Source organism: Schistocerca serialis, chromosome 9 (assembly GCF_023864345.2).
Source record: "Schistocerca serialis cubense isolate TAMUIC-IGC-003099 chromosome 9, iqSchSeri2.2, whole genome shotgun sequence".
In the NCBI taxonomy this organism is placed as follows: Eukaryota; Metazoa; Arthropoda; class Insecta; order Orthoptera; family Acrididae; genus Schistocerca; species Schistocerca serialis.
In genome coordinates this window covers 51,608,148-51,630,833 of record NC_064646.1, presented here as the reverse complement: position 1 = coordinate 51,630,833, position 22,686 = coordinate 51,608,148, and the positions used below count along the sequence as shown (strand labels likewise).

Genomic DNA, 22,686 nt, shown 5'->3' with positions numbered 1-22,686 from the left:
TTTTAATTCTATTCCTAATAAGAGTGAATTAACTGTCATGAAAGTAAGTGGTTTGAAAATAATAGGTGCTACTGGAAAAGTTTCTAAACCAGTACAGCATGAAGCTTTGATGCCCATTGTAGAGGTGACGTGGTAATAGACCATCCTTGTTTAATTGTGCTTGGTTTAAGTGTTGAGATATTAATAGGTACAAATTTCTTAACAAAGTATCAGGGAAGGATTGATTTTGACCAGAACAGCTTAGTTTTAACCGTAACTGACTCTCAGGTAATATAAGAGCCTTTTATAGGAAGTTACATAGGCAGTAATAATGAAACCTGGGAACTGCCTATTAGGGTGATGAGGAATAAAGGGTACTTACAGGAAGATACTGAATTCAGTAATAATGTACAAGATGCTAATGCAGAAGGGAGCTATATCCTAGAAGAAATAGAAGCAAAGGTACAGTCAACAAATCAAATTTCTGATAAACAAAGAGCAGAATTAAGGAAAGTGGTAACCACACATCACAATGTATTCTCGAATACACTTGGTGAAATTAAAGGGTATGAATGCCATTTGAATATAAAGCCAGGGCCGGTATTTTTCAAGAAACCTTATCAGATACATGTTTCAAGAAAACAAGCAGTTAAGAATGAAACTCAACATATGTTGGCATGGTGTGTCATTGAGCAAGCAGTTAGTGAATATAACCCTCTTGTTGTTGTGCCTAAGCATGATGGAAGTGTTAGATTAGTATCCTAATAGGCAGTTCCCAGGTTAGATTAGTACTGAAATTGTAATAAGAGAGAGTGACCGTCCCCAGAATATGGATGAGTTAATGCAAAAATTCTGAGGAGTTAGGTATCTTACATCTATGGACATAACTTGTGGTTACTGGAATTTGCCCCTGACAAAGGGATCACGTTAATACATAGCCTTTTTGTACAAAGGAGTGTGCTACTAGTATAAAGTATCCCATTTGGATTAAATATTTCTTTGCGTGCCTTTGTAAAAGTAATGGCTCATGTATTGGGGCAGGAATTGTTAGATAAGGTAACTATTTATGTAAATGATATACTGTTGGCAACTCCTGCATGGGGAGAGCATATCAGTCTACTTGACAGGGTGCTAGAAGCTATAGAAAAAGGGGGTATGAAATTGAAGTTAGAGGAGACTGAGTGTGTAAGGGACAAAATAAAATTCCTGGGCCACAAAATTAGCAGAGTTGGAGTATTACCTGAGCCCTCCAAATTATCAGTCATTGAAAAATTGGCAGTGTCCTGAAATAAAAAGCAGCTCAGGTCAATGTTCAGTTTGTTTGGGCTCTACCAGCATTCTGTTCAAGATCACTTGTTTAATGCACCTTCTTTACTCAATTTGTTGAAGAAGAATACCCCATGGGTTTGGACTCAAGAGTGCCAGTCTGCTTTGAAGAATTAAAAAACTTTGATAAATAGTCCGCTTTTACACCATCCAGATTTTTCAAAACCTTTTGGCATGTCAGTTGACGCAAGTGGTTATGGGATTGCAGTAGAGGTGTTTCAGATGGAAACAGAAGGCGACAAAGAGGTTCATAAAACAATCGCTTTTGCGAGTCAATCACTGAAACCTGCTGGGCGAAATTATGGAATTTTAAAATTAGAGGCACTGGCCATTTTGTTTGGTATGCAGAAATTTGAGTATTATTTGTTAGGGCACAAGGTGATAATATGTAGTCATCACAAGGCACTTACATTTTTAAAAACATGCAAACTGAGACATCAAAGACTACCCAAGTGGGCTATGTACCTTCAGCAGTTCGACCTTGAAATTAATTACACACAGGGGAAAAACAATCTGGTAGCAGATGGGTTATCAAAAAGTGCTGAGTTATGCAGAGAATCAGAACTTCCCTTAGCGGATAGGAATGAAGTAAGCATGTTGGCCACACATGGGCTCAAGGAGGAGAGTGGCTTGAAGAAATTATTTAAAAACTTAAGACAGGAGCAGAATGAGGATGATCAGTTGAGGTTAGTCAAAAGCCAATTTGGAGTCCTTAATTATGCAAAAGTAGAACTGCAAGGTTTGCAGGAGAGATTCTGTAAAGTTTGGAAGGTAGGAGACGAGGTACTGGCAGAAGTAAAGCTGTGAGGACGGGTGTGAGTCGTGCTTGGGTACCTCAGTTGGTAGAGAACTTGCCCGTGAAAGGCAAAGGTCCCGAGTTCGAGTCTCGGTCTGGCACACAGTTTTAATCTGCCAGGAAGTTTCAGACAAAGCCCACTTCCATCTGACAGGATATGTCAATACACAGAAGTGTTGAATATTGGCAACGGAAAATCCACACACAAATAAAGCAGTACCACTTCATCCTGAAAAGGTCACTGTGTGGTGCGAGTTCACGGCCTCATATATTTTTTAAAGAGGCAGGTGCTTCCGACCCTGTTACCTGTACCGTCACTGGTAAGTGATATGAGTGTCTTTTGGGCAAACCTCGTCATTCCAGCTCTCCAATAGCGTGAGGGTGTGGAAGGGATCATTTTTATGCAAGATGGCGCACCTCCACAAATTGCAAATACAATTAAGCAGTTACTGAAGCGCCATTTCGGAAATGCTAGAAATTATCAGCTGCCATTTCCCTACAGCCTGGCCGTCCAGATCACCTGATCTTAACCTGTGTGACTTCTGGCTGTGGGCTATCTGAAAGATGTTGTGTTCAGTGTTCTGACTGCAAACTTAGCTGCATTGAAGGAACACATTGCGCGACACATTCTGAACATGACCCCGGAAACACTTCGATCAATTGTGGAAGATCCTGTTTCTCAATTTCAACTTGCTGCAGAAAACAGTGGACAGAATATTGAACATGTTTTGAGCCAGTCACGCTGAAATTAATAATCCGATTTGATTTTGATTGATGCTTTTTATGCAGTTTTTGGCCTCCGATGTGATACGATCTTGCCGTGGCGGATGGGCTTACGTAACTAACAGTATCACACCTGTACACTGAGTAGTACAGTTTCTTTAAGGACAAATGTACATCTTAGGCATTGCTGTATGATTCATTTGTCATTTGCAGTCGGCCACTATTAAATTATGATGCTTACAGGGCCATCTATTGCTACATTTTGTAACTGTTTATTTTTCTTCTGCCACATGTTTTTGCCTGTCTCCAAAAAAATGTTCTGTTGCAATTTGATGTCATTCTGACCAATGGTGTTATTTCTACAGTGGTTTAAAAGTTTAACTTTAATTATAATCACCCTGTACATTTACATACCTCCAAAAATTTTTTTGGTTGTACATGTTCCACTGCGTGTTTAACACCCGTGCCATTTTAACATCTTAATGGAGAGTATATTTATTTTACACATCTAATTCCATAGGATCAAATTGAGGAGCAAATACAAATAAATATATATATATATATATATATATATATATATAGAGGCCAATGTCAGTATACATTCCACACAGGTTTATCCAAAATAAAATTACAGACTTGTCACAAGTAAAAATATACACAGCTGAAATGGACCTTGTGGAATTTGGCATGTCTATATGTGGAGTACTGCTTTGATGCTTGTCAGTTGTTAAAATCCACAATATATAGTAAAAGTACACATTTATGCCAATGTTTACTTTTACATGACGAGTGGAAACTTGGAACCTCCTCACTTGAAATACGTTGTGCAACTGTACAGCATTGATCCAAAGATATACCTTATGCCATGTAAATGTAAAATTGGCATAAATGTGAACTTGGATTATATATTGTGGATTTTAACAATTGACAAACTTCAAAGGAATGCTACATATCTTAGTTGGGTATATTTTTACTCGTGAGAAACCTGCGCGCAATGTACTCTCTATTATGCTGTGTAAACTGTTTCAGTAATGGACGCACAACCAAAGAAGTTTGTGAAGGGATGTAAATGTGTAACTGTCATTACCTCATCTGTAATGTCTAAAAAAATAACATTAGAGTTAGTATATGTAAATGCATTATGTTACAGTTCTGAAGATGTTAGTCTTATCTGTTGAAACTGATTCAATAAAAAAAGTTTTGAACACATTCTTGGCTATAAAAATGCCTTTAATGATGATTAAGTGTAGCCAAGTCTTTGTTTGTCAGCGCACTATGTGGCTCCAAAGTGTTGTGCTATTAAATGACTGTCAAAAGAGCTGTTGTGTATGTAGAACAGTAAATAAAGGCTGCTTTCCTAGTTACACTAATCAGCTGCAATTACACAACAAGAAGCTTCAAATTCTGGGGGACATACTCATTCCTGTTGAAAAATAATGGTTATTATGTAGCATATGATGGTTTATTTGAAATTAATGTATTTATCCATGTTATAAAGTAGCTAGTTTGTAACTTGGTTTATAGGCCTATACAAAATACGTTAGTGCCAGCAAATATGTCCAAGCTCAAAATCAAATGTTTACATAATATGTGAGAGTCACTAATAAGATGTAACTTTAATATAGTTTTAAATTTCTAATGTATTCATAATTTAGTGGCTTAATGAATTATTTTGCATCTTTAATGGAGACTATTGATTAGCATCTGATAGCTGAAGGATTCCCTAACTATAGGTTGTTGATGTATTTGCTGTGGCACATCAGAAACAAAATCTGACATATGGGACTTGGAATTTTGACAGACGACATGCAAGCAGAGTGGTATGGATATCTAATAACAAATGTACATCAAACTACATTATTTCAAACAATAAATATTTATTCTTATTTACAGTTACATATACAATTGGGGTGTTAAGTGCTTTATCATGGTGAGGTATAATTTCTGAAAAAACAAAATTTTGATTTAAATTTTTCTAGTATATGAGCTGTATCCATGAAATATTCAGTGGCACTCTTAAATGGTCTACTTGTTCTAACTGTAGCAAACTGCCACCCAGAAAAATCATAAAATTCACTTAGTGGCCATGTGACAGGGTCTGACATAAATGTTATTGTTGCCATGTGATACTGTCTACCTATTGTATTACTTCAATGCATCATGGTTCATGACTTTTCTTTTACCATCATAACCTCAGAGCAGTATTACTGAAGGACAAAGCAATCATACAACAGTCCAGTATATTTGACTTATACAGCGACCACATAACAATCAAGTATATTTAACTTATACATCATTTGCCAAGGCAAGCCAGCAGCATGACAAATGCTTTTTAAGTAAAACACTATGTACAGATTGGTGCACAGCTTCACAAAAATCGAGTCCCCATGGCACACTGAAGCTACTCTTAATTATGCACGTAGTTTCTCAACTTGATGATGTGTTGTCAGGGGTCACAGCCTTCTTTCTTTCCTTCACAACATCATATTTTTCTGCATCTTGCGCTTTCAATACATACATAAATGCTGCTACTCCAAGTACGAGACTATAAAATATCACCTCGTGCTGCTTGTCATGAGAAAAGAATGCTTCCCTTTGGAGGCGCGCTTCATATTTAGCTTTATCTTTCTGTTTACGGGCAAAAGTTTCGCCGTAGTGTGCTTGCGTCCACTCGTCGAAGTCATATATAGGTGTCCTTCCAGTAGGTGCTGGGGGCTTAGCTCGGTGCATCCTCGATTTATAGAATTTCGCTTCTGGATGGTCTTCAACATCTACCGTTCCTGCAGATGCATACTGCGGCCCTGCAGTGTGCAGTATACCCTTGTCATACAATTTTCTCAGTTTCAAATTACCGAGAACTTCATACGCCGTTGTTATGTCACGAAATTTTTGGGATGCTTCTTCGCTTCCTTTATTTTTATCAGGGTGATATACCATTGATAATTTATAATATGCATTCTTAATGTCACTTTGTGTTGCTTTGGGTGTAAGACCTAAAGCATCGTAGTGAGATTTCATACGTTGTGGACTCAAAGTAAAAAACCTTTTCGGATGAAGATGACCTCCGAACTTTGTCGCCCGCAACAGGTACATTGTGAGGATGTCTTCTTATTCTGTTGACATTTTCAAAATTACACAGCACCCCGACATGTAACTTTCACAAACACTGTACCCACATCTTCCGACATTTCAAAACATCAACTGCACAGCTTAAAGATATTTATTTGTATGACTGCTGAAGGCTTAATCATACACTCTGATTTCCCACTTCTGGCAGGGATATGTATTCTAAAGTTCAGAAAAATATAAATTCTTATTGCTTACAGTTCGTAAATTATATATGATATTGGAAAAGTTAATTTGTGACAGTTTTACATTAAAATATGAATTAACAGGTAGTTGTAATATAATGACAGACCTACTGTAGAAGTGGAATGTCTTTACGTAGTACGTTTGGTTGTGTTAAGTAAAGCAAATAAAGCATGGGTTTGTTTTTGTTAGGTACTCGAAGGAATATGGAAAAGCGGTAGAATAGTGATTTGCTCATTTGTTCGAAGCATTTTATTGTAGTTCAAGAATGTCAAGACCAGAACACCAAGCGCCTCCTGAGGTGGTAAGTTTAATACCACCAGCCACAATAGAAGTGTAGTGATTTTCAATTTCAACGCCTTGCTCGTTTAATTTGCTTAAACGATAAGTCATCGAACGTCTACATTCACTGATACGTGTCTCTTGGTAAGCCCACCTCCCACACACATATTAATACCTTGTCAACTTTTACGAAAATGTCATCAGGAATTGATGGTATTCCAGATTACATCGTGAAGCAATGTATTACAAACGTTTCACTGCCTCGTGCACGTACAATCAATTCATATTTTCTGACTGGCGCATTTGCGGAGTACCTTGAAATTTCGTAAGTGACCCTATTCATAAGAAAGACAGATCAAATGTAGAAGCTATAACCCAAACGCCATGTTTTAGTAAAATCCAAAAAACGCAAATAAAATTTTATTGCTGTTCAACAGTTTCAGCAAATGACAACGTCAAATTACAAATGTATGTAAATATGCAGTGTGTATTAAGAAAAACAGATTAGTTCATAAAAGCTAAAACAGCATTAAGTTACAATAATTTTGCAATAAAGTATGATATTAAAGTTACAAAAATTTGAGCGAAGCATGTCACATTATGTTAACAACATTAAAGAAATTCCGGTACGTTCTCCAAACAATTACCACTATTGTCATTCTCACAGTCATAAAATTCATTAACTGATTTAAAAGTGTTAATGGATAACCAGCTGCACAATATGTGCTTAAATAAGTCTAAAGCAGCCTCTTCCCATTGTAGAGGCAATTTACTGAACATTTTCGTACCCACCAGTTCATAGGTGCTCGATGACATAGATAGTGTACAGTGAGGTATGTCAGTATGCCTATTATTCTTTGTACCATGGGAGTGTAAATCCTATCAAAGCTGAGATTGTGATGAGTCTTTGCAAACAAGAAATCAAATAAAGGAACAGCTCTAGTACAGTTAAGGTATTTGGTGAGCAAGTTTTTATGAGGTTGTAATAAGCCTAAAAACTTCCTTATGAACTACTAAAATGTCCTGAACATGGGTGCTATTGCCCCAAAGAAAGCCCGTAGTATAAAGTACATGGAGGGGGGGGGGGGCTGCACTTACATAAGCCAAAGTTAGATAAATTTTTTAAAAAATTTCTTCCCTTGTACAACAATCTAGACAACCTTGCACTAACATATTTTTTGTGTTGATTGCAACACAGTTTACTAACATTAACAATACCCAAAAACTGAAAACTACCTAATCAGTCTTCTACTGGCAAATCTCTTAAACAGAATACAGATGGTTGGGTCTTACTCTCATTTAGCACATATCCATTAGCTCAAAAACACCCGATTAACACCTGCAATATGGTGTCTTTAGTTGTAGTTTGAAGCATATTGGAGTCTGAACTGACACTGAAAAAAGTTGTATTGTTGGAATAGAGAATGGAGTGCGCACACACACACACACACACACACACACACACACACACACACACACACACACACTGAATAGCCAAAGAAACTGGTACACTTGCCTAATACCGTGTACGGCCACTGCGAACATGCAGAAGTGCCACAATATGATCTGGCATGAACTTTACTAATGTCTGAAATAGTGCTGGAGAGAATTGACACCATGAATCCTGCAACGCCATCCATAAATCCGCAAGAGTACGAGGGGGTGGAGATCTCTTCTGAACAGCATGTTGGAAGGCATCCCAGATATGCTCAGTAATGTTTATGTCGGGGAAGTTTGATGACCAGCAGAAGTATTTAAACTCAGAAGAGTGTTCAAGGAGCCACTCTGTAACAATTCTGGGCATGTGGGTTGTTGCCTTGTACTGCTGGAATTTCCCAAGTCCATTGGAATGCACAATAGATTTGGAATAATATAGCAAATCATTTGTAATTGTAATAAATAAAACAGGTCCCAAAACTGAGGCTTGGGGCACACTACACTTAATTTCAGCTATCTTTGATCTCTACTTTTCAATACAGACAATTTGCTTATGATTATTAAAAAATAATTCAGATATGTTACCAACTTTAAACTAATTCATTGAGAAGAGAATCACTCTACACAGCTGAAGACCTTGCTAAGTAATGTAGTCCTATAATAGGTTATTGAAATTTGTAGACAAAAACAAAATTCTCACTGATACTCAGCATGGATTCATGGAAAAACAAAGCTCCAAGTATATGGAATTAGAGGCAATGAGTAAAAGTGTTCACATTGTACTTAACAAGAAAAAATAAATTTATGTGCACAGAAGGAAAATATTAAGACGTGTTTCTGAGATGCAAAAATTCTAAAAGTATTTCCTCAAGGATTCATTTTTGGGGTCAGTCCTCCCTTCTTGTACATAAATGATTTAGGGTTAGACATTAAGTCATGAATAAGCACTCTAAATTCCAGTCAACACAATCTGGAACCACAATACCCCAATTCAGTAGTTAACCTTTCCTCCAAACCTCTCTCCCAATCCGAAACCTCTGTCCTATCGAAAGGCCTCACCTACAGCCCCACTCCCAGATTCAACCAAACTGCCCTCGTCAAAGATTTACTGTCCTACACTCATAGTCTCTGCTGGAAATGTCACTTTGCCACGAAGAAAAATAATCCTAATCCTACTCCCAATGATCCATCTCCTCAAGACACTATCCAAATTGAACCCTGCCCAGAACAATTCCATCCTCCATCACAGCAGTACCCACCTCCTCTTCCTCAAAATCATCCTCTCCAAACCTTCCAGGAATTTCTCACTTCCAGCCTTGCCTCTCAACCTTTCTTGAAAAACCTTAATCCTACTCCCAACATCACCACTGCTGAAGCCCAGGCTACCTGTGATCTGAAGGCTGACCGATCCATTGTCATTCTTGCAGCTGACAAGGGTTCCACGGCCACGGTACTTGATCGTCGGAAGTATGTGGCTGAGGGACTGTGTCAGCTTTCAGACAACACTACATACAAAGTTTGGCAAGGTAATCCCATTCCTGATGTCCAGGCGGAGCTTCAAGGAATCCTCAGAACCTTAGGCCCCCTACAAAACCTTTCACCTGACTCCATCAATCTCCTGACCCCATCGACACCCCGCACCCTTACCTTCTACCTGCTTCCTAAAATTCACAAACCCAAACATCCCGGCCTCCCCATTGTAGCTGGTTACCAAGCCCCCACAGAATGTATCTCTGCCTACGTAGCTCAACACCTTCAACCCCATTACATGCAGTCTCCCATTCTTCATCAAAGACACCAACCACTTTCGCGAACGCCTGGAATCCTTACCCAATCTGTTACGCCTGGAAACCATCCTTGTAACCATTGTTGCCACTTCCTTATACACAAATATCCCGCACGTCCAGGGCCTCGCTGCGATGGAGGAGGAAGAGACTAGCGTTTAACGTCCCGTCGACAATGAGGTCAGTAGAGACGGAGCACAAGCTCGAATAAGGGAAGGATGGGGAAGGAAATCGGCCGTGCCCTTTTGAAGGAACCATCCCGGCATTTGACTGAAGTGATCAAGGGAAATCACGGAAAACCTAAATCAGGATGGCCGGACGCGGGATTGAACCGTCGTCCTCCCGAATGCAAGCTGCGATGGAGCACTTCCTTTCTCGCCGATCACCTGCCACCCTACCTAAAACCTCTTTCCTCATTACCTTAGTCAGCTTCATCCTAACTCACAACTACTTCACTTTTGAAGGTCAGACATACCAACAATTAAAGGAAACAGCCATGGGTACCAGGATGACCCCGTCGTACGCGAACCTATTTATGGGTCGCTTAGAGGAAGCCTTCTTGGTTACCCAGGCCTGCCAACCCAAAGTTTGGTACAGATTTATTGATGACATGTTCATGATCTGGACTCACAGTGAAGAACAACTCCAGAATTTCCTGTCCAGTCTCAACTCCTTTGGTTCCATCAGATTCACCTGGTCCTACTACAAATCCCATGCCACGTTCCTCAACATTGACCTCCATCTGTCCAATGGCCAGCTTCACTCATCCATTCGCATCAAACCCACCAACAAGCAACAGTACCTCCATTATGACAGCTGCCACCCATTCCATATCAAACGGTCCTTTCCCTACGGCTTAGGTCTTCGTGGCAAATGAATCTGCTCCAATCCTGAATCCCTGAACCATTACACCAACAACCTGAAAACAGCTTTCGCATTCCGCATCTACCCTCCCGACCTGGTACAGAAACAAATAACCAGAGCCACTTCCTCATCCCCTCAAACCCAAAACCTCCCACAGAAGAACCCCAAAAGTGCCCAACTTGTGACAGGATACTTTCCAGGACTGGATCAGACTCTGAATATAGCTCTCCAGCAGGGATACGACTTCCTCAAATCCTGCCCTGAAATGAGATCCATCCTTCATGAAATCCTCCCCACTCCACCTAGAGTGTCTTTCCACCGTCCACCTAACCTTCGTAACCTCTTGGTTCATCCCTATGAAATCCCCAAACCACCTTCCCTACCCTCTGGCTCCTACCCTTGTAATGGCCCCTGGTGTAAAACCTGTCCCATGCACCCTCCCACCACCACCTACTCCAGTCCTGTAACCCAGAAGGTGTACACGATCAAAGGCAGAGCCACGTGTGAAAGCAACCACGTGATTTACCAACTGACCTGCCTGCACTGTGAAGCTTTCTATGTGGGAATGACCAGCAACAAACTGTCCATTCACATGAATGGACACAGGCAGACAGTGTTTGTTGGTAATGAGGATCACCCTGTGGCTAAACATGCCTTGGTGCACGGCCAGCACATCTTGGCACATTGTTACACCGTCCAGGTTATGTGGATACTTCCCACTAACACAAACCTATCAGAACTGCGGAGATGGGAACTTGCCCTTCAATATATCCTCTCTTCCCGTTACCCACCTGGCCTCAACCTCCGCTAATTTCAAGTTGCCACCCCTCGTACATCACTTGTCACTCAACAACATCTTTGCCCCTGTACTTCCGCCTCAACTGACATCTCTGCCCAAACTCTTTGCCTTAACATATGTCTGCTTGTGTCTGTATATCTGTATATGTGCGGATCGATATGTGTGTGTGTGTGCGCGCGAGTGTATACCTGTACCTTTTTCCCTCCTAAGGTAAGTCTTTCCACTCCCGGGATTTGAATGACTCCTTACCCTCTCCCTTAAAACCCACATCCTTATGTCTTTCCCTCTCCTTCCCTCTTTCCTGATGAAGCAACCATGGGTTGCGAAAGCTTGATTTTGTGTGTGTGTATGTTTGTGTTTGTTATTGTTATTGTCTCTATCAACGTACCAATGCTTTCATTTGGTAAGTTACATCAGCTTTGTCCACTACCAAGTGCTTTGTAAACCCTTTTTTGCTTTATGTCATGGATTACTTTTAAAAAATGAGTGAAGAGACTAATGGTGGTGCGTAAGGTGATTCAGATGCTACTCTCACCACAACAAAAGGAATCAGCTATCCCTCTGACCATTATGTCAGATCTGCTTTCGCAGAAGCACAGAACATGGATGTAGTATGGCAGCCCTTTGAAGGAGAGACGAGACGCCTTGGCCAGTCTGTCGTCGTTTATTTATGGTCATGGCTGACTGCCACGATATACTGCCCACATATATAAGCAGCTGAAAAAAGAAAAAATCTACAGCCCAACTAAATATATATAGTTGCAGAGTGGGGGTATAAACTCCTAATTAAAAAAGAGAGAGAGAGAGAGAGAGAGAGAGAGAGAAAAGAAAACAAACTTCTGTGTTAGAGTGTGACGGTAGACTCCAAAAAATTAAATCTACTTTGGAAAAAAAGTTTTTTAGGCATATGGCTTCAGAATGACTTCAAACAGCATAGGGATACCAAAAAAGTAAATGAGCACTTCAAAATATGTTATGGTTTATGCAACCCTGTTAAAACGAGTTTTTACATTATTCGAATTGCCTACTTTGCCCATGTTGACTGAATTACTTTGCCCATGTTGACTGCATCCATTTGTACGGAATTATATTCTGACACAGTGCACCATCTAGTTCAGTCACTTTCTTAACTCTGAAAAGAGCTGTAAGAGCAATGCAACATGCTCAACAATCATTCTTGCAGGCCCTTTCTTCAAAAGGCATATGGCTTCCCTGTATCAGTTTATGAAGCTTTCACTACGAATAGTGCTATACAATTTTAAAACAGTCTTCCGCATAAGGTAAAAATTATATCATCATTCTCACTTTTCTTATTAATTCATTGCTTCCATTCAGTAGCAGAATTTTTAGAACGTTTGAAACACAAGCAGTTTGAAAGAATACAGTGCATGAATATTCAAAAATAATGTGAAGCACATCTTTTGACTCATTTGTTTTATTTTTCAGTTTTACAATGAGCAGGAGGCAAAGAAATACACCCAAAAGTAAGTTAATACAGGTTATTCCGAACCTCTTTGAAATGCATAGTTTGACAATCAGATTGTAAAATTACCAACAATTGTTACCAACAATTTTTATTTCACTTTCAGCTCCAGAATGATTGATATTCAAGTGCAGATGTCCGAACGTGCAATAGAGCTTTTAGCACTACCAGATGACAATCCATGCTTGCTTCTGGACCTGGGCTGTGGATCGGGATTAAGTGGTAGTGTGCTTGAAGATGCAGGGCACATATGGATTGGTGTTGATATAGCCCAGGCCATGTTAGGTATTCCAACTCGTGAAATACAAATTAAATGGCTCTTTGAGGGTGGAAATGTATTCTTGTGTGTGTGTGTGTGTGTGTGTGTGTGTGTGTGTGCGCAACTTCATTATTTTTCATATGACGGGCAGCATAGATTTTTAGATATATTGTTCAAACAATGGAAAATCCAGGATGGAATGTAGCAATATTAGAGAAGGAAAGTTGCTACTCACCATATAGTGGAGGTGCTGAGTCACAGATGGCATAATAAAAGTCTCTCACAATTATAGCTTTCGGCCATTAAGGCCTTTGTCAACTACACACACACACACAAATGCAACTCGCACACACAATTGCAGTCTCAAGCAACTGGAACCACACTGTGAGCAACAGCACCAGTGCATGATAGGAGTGGTGATATATATGATATATTATTCTGTACATGTAGAAAATTTGGAGTCCTTTGTCAACTACACACACACACACACACACACAAATGCAACTCGCACACACAATTGCAGTCTCAAGCAACTGGAACCACACTGTGAGCAACAGCACCAGTGCATGATAGGAGTGGTGATATATATGATATATTATTCTGTACATGTAGAAAATTTGGAGTCACGAAGGATATTAGACACCAATCATTGCTTTGATAAGTGCTGTAATGTTAATGGCTGGTGCAACATAACCTTTTGGTGCATATTTTCACAATTTGGTCATTGCTTAGTGGCACAAAAAATAAGAACATGATTATGGTGACAGACTGACCTTTACCTTAGTCTGAGGTCTGAGTTAGGCTTGTAGGTTGGAGTTTGGTGGTGAGATGCCAAAGTCAATGAACATGAAAACAAAAAACTTGGTTGTGGTGACAGGCTGATATGTAGCTTAGACCGTTAGGAAAAAATTGCCACTGATAACACGTTATAGTCGCCATGTTGCTTACAACATTTGTCACATTTCCTGTGTTACTGGTCAGAACTGACAACCTAGTATGGAGTATTCCTCTTTATCTAAAATGTTGTCTGTGTTCCAGATTTGTACACTTTGTACATAACACTACAGTATAATGTCCATTGTAAGGAAGGTACAACAATTTAACACAAGTTCTGTGTTGTACATTGCAAAAGAAACAGTGTATTCTTTGAGATACATCTAAAAAGTTCTTTCCTATGCAACAAAATTTATTATTTGGGTTTTACAACAGTCAGCCATTGTAGCTCAAGAATACATTATCCTTTGAATTGTTTTCATAATCTGAATAGGTACATCTGTTCATAAAGTGGAAAACCTTGTTTTGATATCATTAAAACTGCTGACAAAAACTTGGTACCTACAGTAGGAGGATTATTGTCTGCTAGTTTTTCAAACTATATTGTAGTTTCACGTTTGGAAACACTCATAACAGGAATTCGAAGTGTTGCTAACTGTGTAGTTTTAATATATGTTGACTCCACTGCATGTACGAGCCGTGTTTTTTAAGTAAGTACCATTTTGAAATTTAAAAAAGACGTGCTAAGATATTTCAATAATTTTATTTTTACATGAAAGCCTGTACTTTAATCTACTTTTATATATAATTTCCGTCAATATTGAGGCACTTGTCAAAACGTTGTACCAGTTATTGAATACCCTCCTCATAGAAGGCTGTGAATACCCTCCCTCATAGAAGGCTGCCACCTGACTTGTTAACCACTGCATCACCACTGTTTTGACTTCATCATCGTCTTGAAGACACTGACTGCTCAGGTGTTTCTTCAAGTGCAGGAACAGATGGTAGTCACTGGGTGCAGGATCGGGGCTGTACGGAGGATAATTTCGAGTTTTCCATCGAAAACATGTGATGAGATCTTTGATCTGATTCGCCAAATGCAAACGGGCATTGTCTTGCAGCAAAACGATGCCCTTGTTCAACTTCCATGTACTGTTGCTTGGATTCTGGTGTGACGTAGGCCACCCATGTTTCATCGCTCGTAACAATTTGGCTTAAGAAATAACCACCGTCGTTGTGGTACTGCTCAAGAAAAGTCAATGCGCTGTCTAAACGTTTGGTTTTGTGCACATCCGTCAACATTCTCAGTACCCAATGTGTGCACAATTTTCGGTAATTCAAGTGCTTGAACACAATGCCATACAAACCACTACGAGAAACATTAGGAAAGTCATCCCGCTAGGAGAAAATCGTAAAGCGTCTGCTTTCTCTCACCTTATTGTCCACTTCCTGCACCAAACTTTCATTAACGACCAAAGGACGCCCATTCCATTGTTCATCATGCACATTTGTGCGGCCATCTTTAAATGCTCTCACCCAGTTTCTTACCATTCCATCACTCATAATGTTTTCTCTGTAAACTGCACAGATCTCACGATGAATATCAATCGCTTTTAGGCCTTTAACACTAAGAAATCTTATAACAGCCCGTACTTCACAGTCGGTGGGACTCACGATTATCGGAAGCATCTTAAACACTCAGTACACAACGTAAACAGGGAAGCATCAGACTCTAATGGTGTCAGTGCGTAAATTAAGGTACAGGCTTTTGTGTAAAAATAAAATTATTGGGATATCTTAAAAAACATTTAAATTTCAAAACGGTACTTACTTAAAAAACATGCCTCGTACCTCATCTCAGCTCTGTTCCCATGCTGTCTGATCAAAAAAGTATAAGTTCTGTGGCTCACATTCAGTTGCAGCTACATTTATCTGTTTCCTCAATTTTAGAATGCTGCTACAAACCCATAATTCTGTTTGCATTTCTGCCACCTATTCACTATATCAGATTTCATGATTGAGGACATAAATTTGTATTTCATAGGATTTTTTTTAAATCTGTTGCTGTTTTTGTTTTCCTTGTGCCAGTTTTGTGTGTGTGTGTGTGTGTGTGTGTGTGTGTGTGTGTGTGTGTGTGTCCTAGTAGATTCCACCTTTCCAGATTTTCAAGAGTCATTCAGCACTACCTCAATGTTGAATTGATTATCAAGATTAGACCATACTGAAAATGTCCACTAATGAACAACCAGATCAAAGAAATTTTCACTTGTAGAACTAAGCGTTATACCATCATTGTTCATACTAAGGTGGATATGCCGGTTACCATCAAATTTTCACTGTTAAGCACCGTTGGCTATGGGTAGTACTTAGATGGGTGACTGTCCACTTATTCCGCATGCTGTTAACAGTTTTCCCTTTGGCTTTACAGCAGAAGGGACAAAAGTGGCGAGAGCTTAAAGTCCATGATCGCCAGTCTTTGCACCACTGTCCTGGATTATGTTCCAAACCTCTGAGCGTCTTGTGAAATCAGGGCATGCGATACTGTTGATAGTGATCCATCTGTCGGATGGGTGTACTAAGCTTGGCAGTCCCCTAGGTGCTCATAGGGACAAGCAGATTATGTACCAACCTCAGCTTTCATATTCTCCCTTCTCTCATCATCTCCAGCACAAATATGACACTACACTATCCATTACAGTCATCTACAATTAATAGATACTTACACACACAGCTCTCAACTTTGTGAAGAGAAGTGTGTGAGGGTGCAAAGGATAGGGAAAACCATTCCACTTCAGTGACTGAACCTGCCTTTTGGGGTCTCCTAGCCATTCACACCATACAGCTTTATTTCAGCATGTTAGAGTGGATGGTGAATTTTCAACAGAAATGGAGTATGTGTCCTGAGGATGTATAACAGGATTGTTAATGTTTCCTATACATGCAAATGATTTACGAGCTAGTTAGCAGTATTCTGATTTGCCTCTGATGAAGTTGTTTCTTAGAGGAAAGTATTATCCCAGGACGTTTTTAAGGAATTACAAAAATGGCTTAGGAGAAGCAGGGCCACATGTGAAAGCTTCCAAGTCATATACTAGTTCCACTGCAATTTCTGCACAATATTTTACGTGGAGGTGACAACCAGTCAACTGCCCACCCAAATGAGTGCCCATTCCCAAAGTGTTATCAAGAGCAGAATTGTCACCCAGTGGGGCAGAACATGCTGCTGACCATAACATTGCTGAATTTGAATTTCTACTTCTCAGCCTGTGCCATCTGGATCCTTTCCTGTAGCACCAGCTTTACTGAACTATGTAGATGAAAGTTATCCTCGTAACACATCCTTTGTCCACCATAATGCTCCTGTCCTCAATCTCCTCTAACCTTCTGCAACCCACCTCCTCTTCTTCAAAGTCTCCCTTTTCCCGTGTTCCGTTACCCCCTCCCAATCCACTACCCCACGTCGTCATCGTCATCTTCTTCATGGTCATGTGCTGCAAAAACTCGCCAATTCCAGTGATTTTCTGTTGCATTCCTGTATCCTGTGTACCATCTGCCTCTCTGTACTATATTCCTATCTTGTACACATGCTACCTTCCTCCGAGATGATAGCTATCTTTCCCCCTCCGCCTCCCTCATTTCTCATCTCACCCACTTCACATAACACATCCCCTTCACCTGCCTGCCGGTGTGTGGGGGGGGGGGGGGGGGGAGGGAGATCTGCCAACAGACAAAAAATAAAATAAAAATAAAGCCACTGTGGGCCAGTAGCATAACTGTGAAGATATTCTGTATCATCAAATCGGACAAAAATGTGGTACGCTGTCAAATTTTGTTCAGAAATCTAGAAAAACATAATCTACATACTAGTTCCACTGCAATTTCTGCACAATATTTTACCTATTCACCTGCATCTAATATGTGGAAGATACGTGTGTGTGAAAAGCACAAGCTATGTTTCCTATTAGTAGTTTTAGCTTTACCCATGCTGGTTCTTTGAGAGAGGCTTCTTTTTAACCAGGAATGTTGTAGTGTTAAAGTTTACAATGTGCTCTAGTATTCTGCAGCAGATAATGTTACAGATTTCACCCTACAAGTTATGAATACCAGTATGTTGCTTAACCTTTAATCTTCCACAGACAAACAACCACTTGCTGCATGAGAGGCTGACAAATATGGTTTGTAAAAGGGAATAATTCTTAAGCATATTCCGTGCAAACTTGAATAGTATTTGTCAGATTTTTTGTCTTATTTGATTCTAATTTACTTTCAGTAGCAAGTTGGACACAAAGCCAACTTCCACCACAGTAGCATAAGTTTATATGCCAACACAGATGATGAAGAAATTTGAAGAAGGCATGATGAGATAAAATAAATTATTCGGGTTGTTAATGTAGAGGAAAAATTTGTAATGGGGGACTGAAATGCTACAGCAGGAAACAGAAGAGGTGGAAAAATTATTCGGGTTGTTAAGGTAGAGGAAAAATATGTAATGGGGGACTGAAATGCAACAGCAGGAAACAGAAGAGGAGGAAAAATAGTAGGAGCATATGGACTGGAGGAAAGGAATGAAAGAGGAACCTGTCTGGTAAAATTTTGCATAGAACATAATTTAATTATTGCTAACACTTGGTTTAAGAGTCGTCTAAGAAGGCTCTATATGTGGAAGAGACCTGGAGACACTGGATGATTTCAGATTGATTGTATAATGGGAAGGCAGATGTTTCAAAATCGGGTTTTAAACTGAAAGAATAGTACAGGGGGGCAATGTATACTCATACATTAATCAATCACAGATTAACACTGAAGGGAAGTACAAAAAGAAAGTAAGGAGATGGGACCTGGGCAAGTTGAAAGAACGAGAAATTATTGTTTCAGAGGTGGTATTACGCAACACACGTTTAACTAAACTGGGGACAGGAATACAATGACGACAATATTAAGAAAAGAATAGATTGCTACTTGACATGTTGAGAAGTTGACCTGCAGATAGGCACAACAAAAAGACTTCTATATATTTGATCTTTTGGTAAAAAGTTCTTCTTGTAAAATGGAAACCAAACACACAAACACAACTCAAAAACACATAATCACTTTTTCTATCCACTGGGCTGGACTGCATAAAGATACTGTGCATGATGGGGAAGCAGTCTGTGGGTGATGGGGCTAAGGAAGAGACTCAGCCGGGAGAGGGGTAGCACGGTAGGTGTGGTGGAAGTTGTAGTGCTTCTTGTGGGAGCTTGCAGGAAGGTGGTGGGGGGCAGGGTATCTGTGCTAGGTGCAGTCGGGAAGTTTGAGGTAGGAGGGAGAGGAGAGCATAAAAGGAGAGAAGCAGAGGAGAGGGAAAAGACTAGTGGGCATGACAAGCAACAAGCTGTCTGTCTGCATGAATGGCAACTGACAAACTGTAACCAAGGGTCAGCTGGACCATCCAGTTGCTGAAAGTGCTGCTCAACACAGTGTGCTTCACTTCTGTGACTGCTTCATAACCTTTCACCATTTGTATCCTTCCTACCAACATCAGGTGCTCTGAATTGCTCAGGTGGGAGTCTTCCTGCACTATGTTCCACATTCCTGTAATTGACGTGGCTTTAACGTTTGCTGGTCCCTGACCTTCACATTACTTATTCCCTTTCCTGCTCCCACTCCAGCACTGCACAGCTTTCTATTCCATCAACACACCCACTAGTCTTTTTCCCACCTATACTTATCTTGTTTACCACTACCCCCTCCCCCTTTCCCAATTCCTTGAGACTGCAACTAGCATCCTACCCTGTCCCCACCACATCCCTGCACACACCTGCAAGTAGTACTAAACCTCCCCCACCTCCCTACCTCAGTCTCCTCTTCACCCCACCATGCACAGATCGCTTTCTATCAGGCGCAGCTGGTGTACACATTCAGACCTCAGCAACCACTGTGTGTGTGTGTGTGTGTGTGTGTGTGTGTGTGTGTGTGTGTGTGTGCGTCTTCTACATTAGAAGAAGTCTTTTTGGCCAAAAAATGAAATGTGTAGCAGTCTTTTTGTTATGCCTGTCTGCAACTTGACGTCTCCTCCATATGGTAAGTAGCAGTACATCCTTTTCAATATATTGTTGTTATTCCATCCTGGATGCTCCATTGTTTGGACACGAATACTGTAATAGGTGAAAGATGAGGTTTGGGAGGTGAAATAGTGAAGGCAGCAGAGGATCAAATAGGTAAGATGAGAAGGCATACTAGATAGCCTTTAATAACACAGGAAATATTGAACTGAATTGACAAAAGACGAAAATATAAAAATGCAGCAAATGAAGCAGAAGAACGGGAATACGGATGTTTAAGAAATGAGATTGGCAGAAAGTGCAGAATAACTAAGCAAGAATGGCAAGGCTGTAGGAGCATGTACAACTAGGGGAAAAGTGAATACCACCCATAGGAAGGTTAAATAAACTTTTTGAGAAAAGAAAAGCAATGGTATGAATATAAAGAGGTCAGGTGGAAAGGCACTGCTGAGCAAAGAAGGAAATGTAGAAAGGTGGAAGAACTGTATTGATGGGCTCCACAAGGAAAATAAACTGGAATGCAATGTTATAGAAAGGGAGGAGGAAGTAGATGAAGATGAGATGGGGAATATGATGCTGCAAAAAGAATTTGACTGAGAATGGAAAGATGTAAGCCAAAACAAAGCCCCTGGAGTAGACAACTTTCTCTCAGAACAGCTGATATCATCGGGAGAACTAGCCATGAATAGACTGTTCCAGCTGGTGTACAAGATACACAAGACAGGGGAAATGCCCTCAGACTTGAAGAAGAATGTAATAATTCATATTTCAAAGAAAGAAGGTGCTGACAGGAGTGAGTATTACTGAACTACCACTTTAGTAAGTCATGGTTTCAAAATGCTGACATGAATTATTTGCAGAAGAATGGAAAAACTGGTAAAAACCAACCTCAGGGGAGATCATTTTGGGTTGCAGAAAACTGTAGGAATGTGCGAGACAGTACTGATCATATGACTTAGGAGAAGAGTTAAAGAAAGAAAAATTTACATATTGTGGTGTTACATATCACTCTGGTAGAGTAATGTGTAAGCCTACGTCCATCTAGTCTACGAATGATGGTTGCAATCTGTAAATGATATCGTGATCTATTAATAAAGACTAGGAAACTTTATGGAGATTGCATTACCTGTTTTTGCTTGTAACGAGTGTACATAGGGCCGCAATATGTCTTCAAGGTACAGTGGTGATCATAGTATCTGCAAGAGATGAAGTATCTGCATGGGCTTTTGTGTTAATGCCATACATTATCTTGCCAGGAAAGAGTAATACAGCAATCTGTGAATGAGTGCACACAGTATAACAATACCGAGTGACATCCGTGCAGAAATAGAAGATGATATGCGAGTTGCTTCCATGTTTCATTTTTGTGTCATAGCTTGAGAACTCAACTTCTGTGCATGTTCCTTAAGTTTCAAATAGAAAGAGTAGTTTTATTTCTTTGTGCCAGTATGTGGAGGTAGTGAGAGAACAACCTTATTGTGTTACCAATGAAAATATTATACATGCTCAAGCATTTCAGTTCCAGCATTACACAAGATTGCAACACCTAGTGTGAAGTCCGATCATCCTGCACTATCACTGTCGTACCTAAACCAATTTCAGGTGCAGACATTGACAACTACAAGATAAGAAGTCAAATCTGAACTCACACATGTAAAGGGGAACAAAGCAGTGTGTAGCTTTTGTGTAGTCAAAGAAAGTGTTTGACAATGTTGACTTGAATACAGTATTGGAAATTCTGAAGGTAGTGGGGATAAAATACAGGGAGCAAAAGGGATTCACAGCTTGTTCACAAACCAGGCTGCAGTTGTAAGAATTGACAGACATTAAAGAGAAGCCATAGTTGGGAAGGGTGTAAGACAGGGTTGTAGCCTACCCCCAATGATATTCAGTCTGTGCGTTGAATAAACTGTAAAGGAACCAAATAAAAATTTGGAGAATGAATTAAAGTATGGTGAGAAGAAATAAAGACTTTGAGGTTTCCCAGTGACATTGTAATTCCAGCAGAGGGAACAAAGGATTTGAAAGAGCAGTTGAATGGAGTGGTCAGTGTCTTGAAAAGAAGTTGTAAGATGAATAACAACAGAAACAAAACAAGAGTGGTGGAATGTAGTTGAATTAAACTGTGCAATGTTGGGAATTATATTACAAAATAAAATGCTGAAAGTAGATGATGTGTTTTGCTACCTGGTCAGTAAAACAACTTCTGAGGGGCAAAGCTGAGAGCAACTGAAATGTAGATTGGTAATGGCAAGAAAACTGTTTCTGAAGAAAAGAAATTTGTTAATCTCTAATATAGATTCAAGTTTTAGAAAGTCTTTTCTGAAGGTATTTGCCTGGAGTGTACCCTTACATGGATGTGAAGTGTGGATGTTAAGCATTTCAGACAAGAAGAGAATAGAAGTTTTTGAAATGTGGTGCTATACTAGAATACTGAAGATTAATATGTAAAATAAAGGAGAAACAACCACTCACCCATAACTGAGTGACATGTAGCAAATGGATATATGCACAGAAAACTATTTTAAACTAGTGTTCGAGCATTTGTCCTTTCTCTAGTAGAAGCACACCCATTCATGTGCACAACCACAGAGACTTCCAAACACACTCACCCGTAGCCATGACGAGACTGACTGTTGATTGTCGAAAGCAGTCCCCTGGACAGATCGGAGTATGGAGGGGCTAGGGATTGACACACAAGGTGAGGATTTAGGGGAGTAGTGTGAGACAGGTGTCTCCATAGATGACTCGCTGGCTGCACAACAAGATGGAGGGTGCTCGGAGGGTAGATTATATAAAAGATAAAAGGTTGGGAGAGGAGGGGAAGGGA

The 22,686-nt window shown here is 39.9% G+C and overlaps 2 protein-coding genes across 2 annotated transcripts in view; one reads left to right on the top strand and one right to left on the bottom strand.

Moving 5' to 3' along the window:
- Nucleotides 1-4,681: 4,681 nt before the first annotated feature.
- On the bottom strand, nt 4,682-6,050 carry LOC126418552 (dnaJ homolog subfamily C member 30, mitochondrial). The gene has a single exon (XM_050085367.1). The coding sequence runs from the start codon at nt 5,915-5,917 to the stop codon at nt 5,252-5,254; it is 666 nt and encodes a 221-aa protein (XP_049941324.1). The 5' UTR covers nt 5,918-6,050; the 3' UTR covers nt 4,682-5,251.
- A 226-nt stretch (nt 6,051-6,276) lies between these two features.
- The window catches only part of LOC126418550 (probable 18S rRNA (guanine-N(7))-methyltransferase), a 52,169-nt gene continuing 35,759 nt past the window's right edge, over nt 6,277-22,686 (top strand). The window contains exons 1-3 of the mRNA XM_050085365.1: nt 6,277-6,437; nt 12,746-12,783; nt 12,889-13,067. Of these exons, the coding sequence (XP_049941322.1) occupies nt 6,402-6,437; nt 12,746-12,783; nt 12,889-13,067 (253 nt within the window). The 5' untranslated portion in view covers nt 6,277-6,401. The remainder of the gene's footprint in view (nt 6,438-12,745; nt 12,784-12,888; nt 13,068-22,686) is intronic.

Bases quoted from the DNA above. Each gene is read 5' to 3' on its own strand.
- LOC126418552 (XM_050085367.1), bottom strand. From the start codon at position 5,917: ATGTACCTGTTGCGGGCGACAAAGTTCGGAGGTCATCTTCATCCGAAA.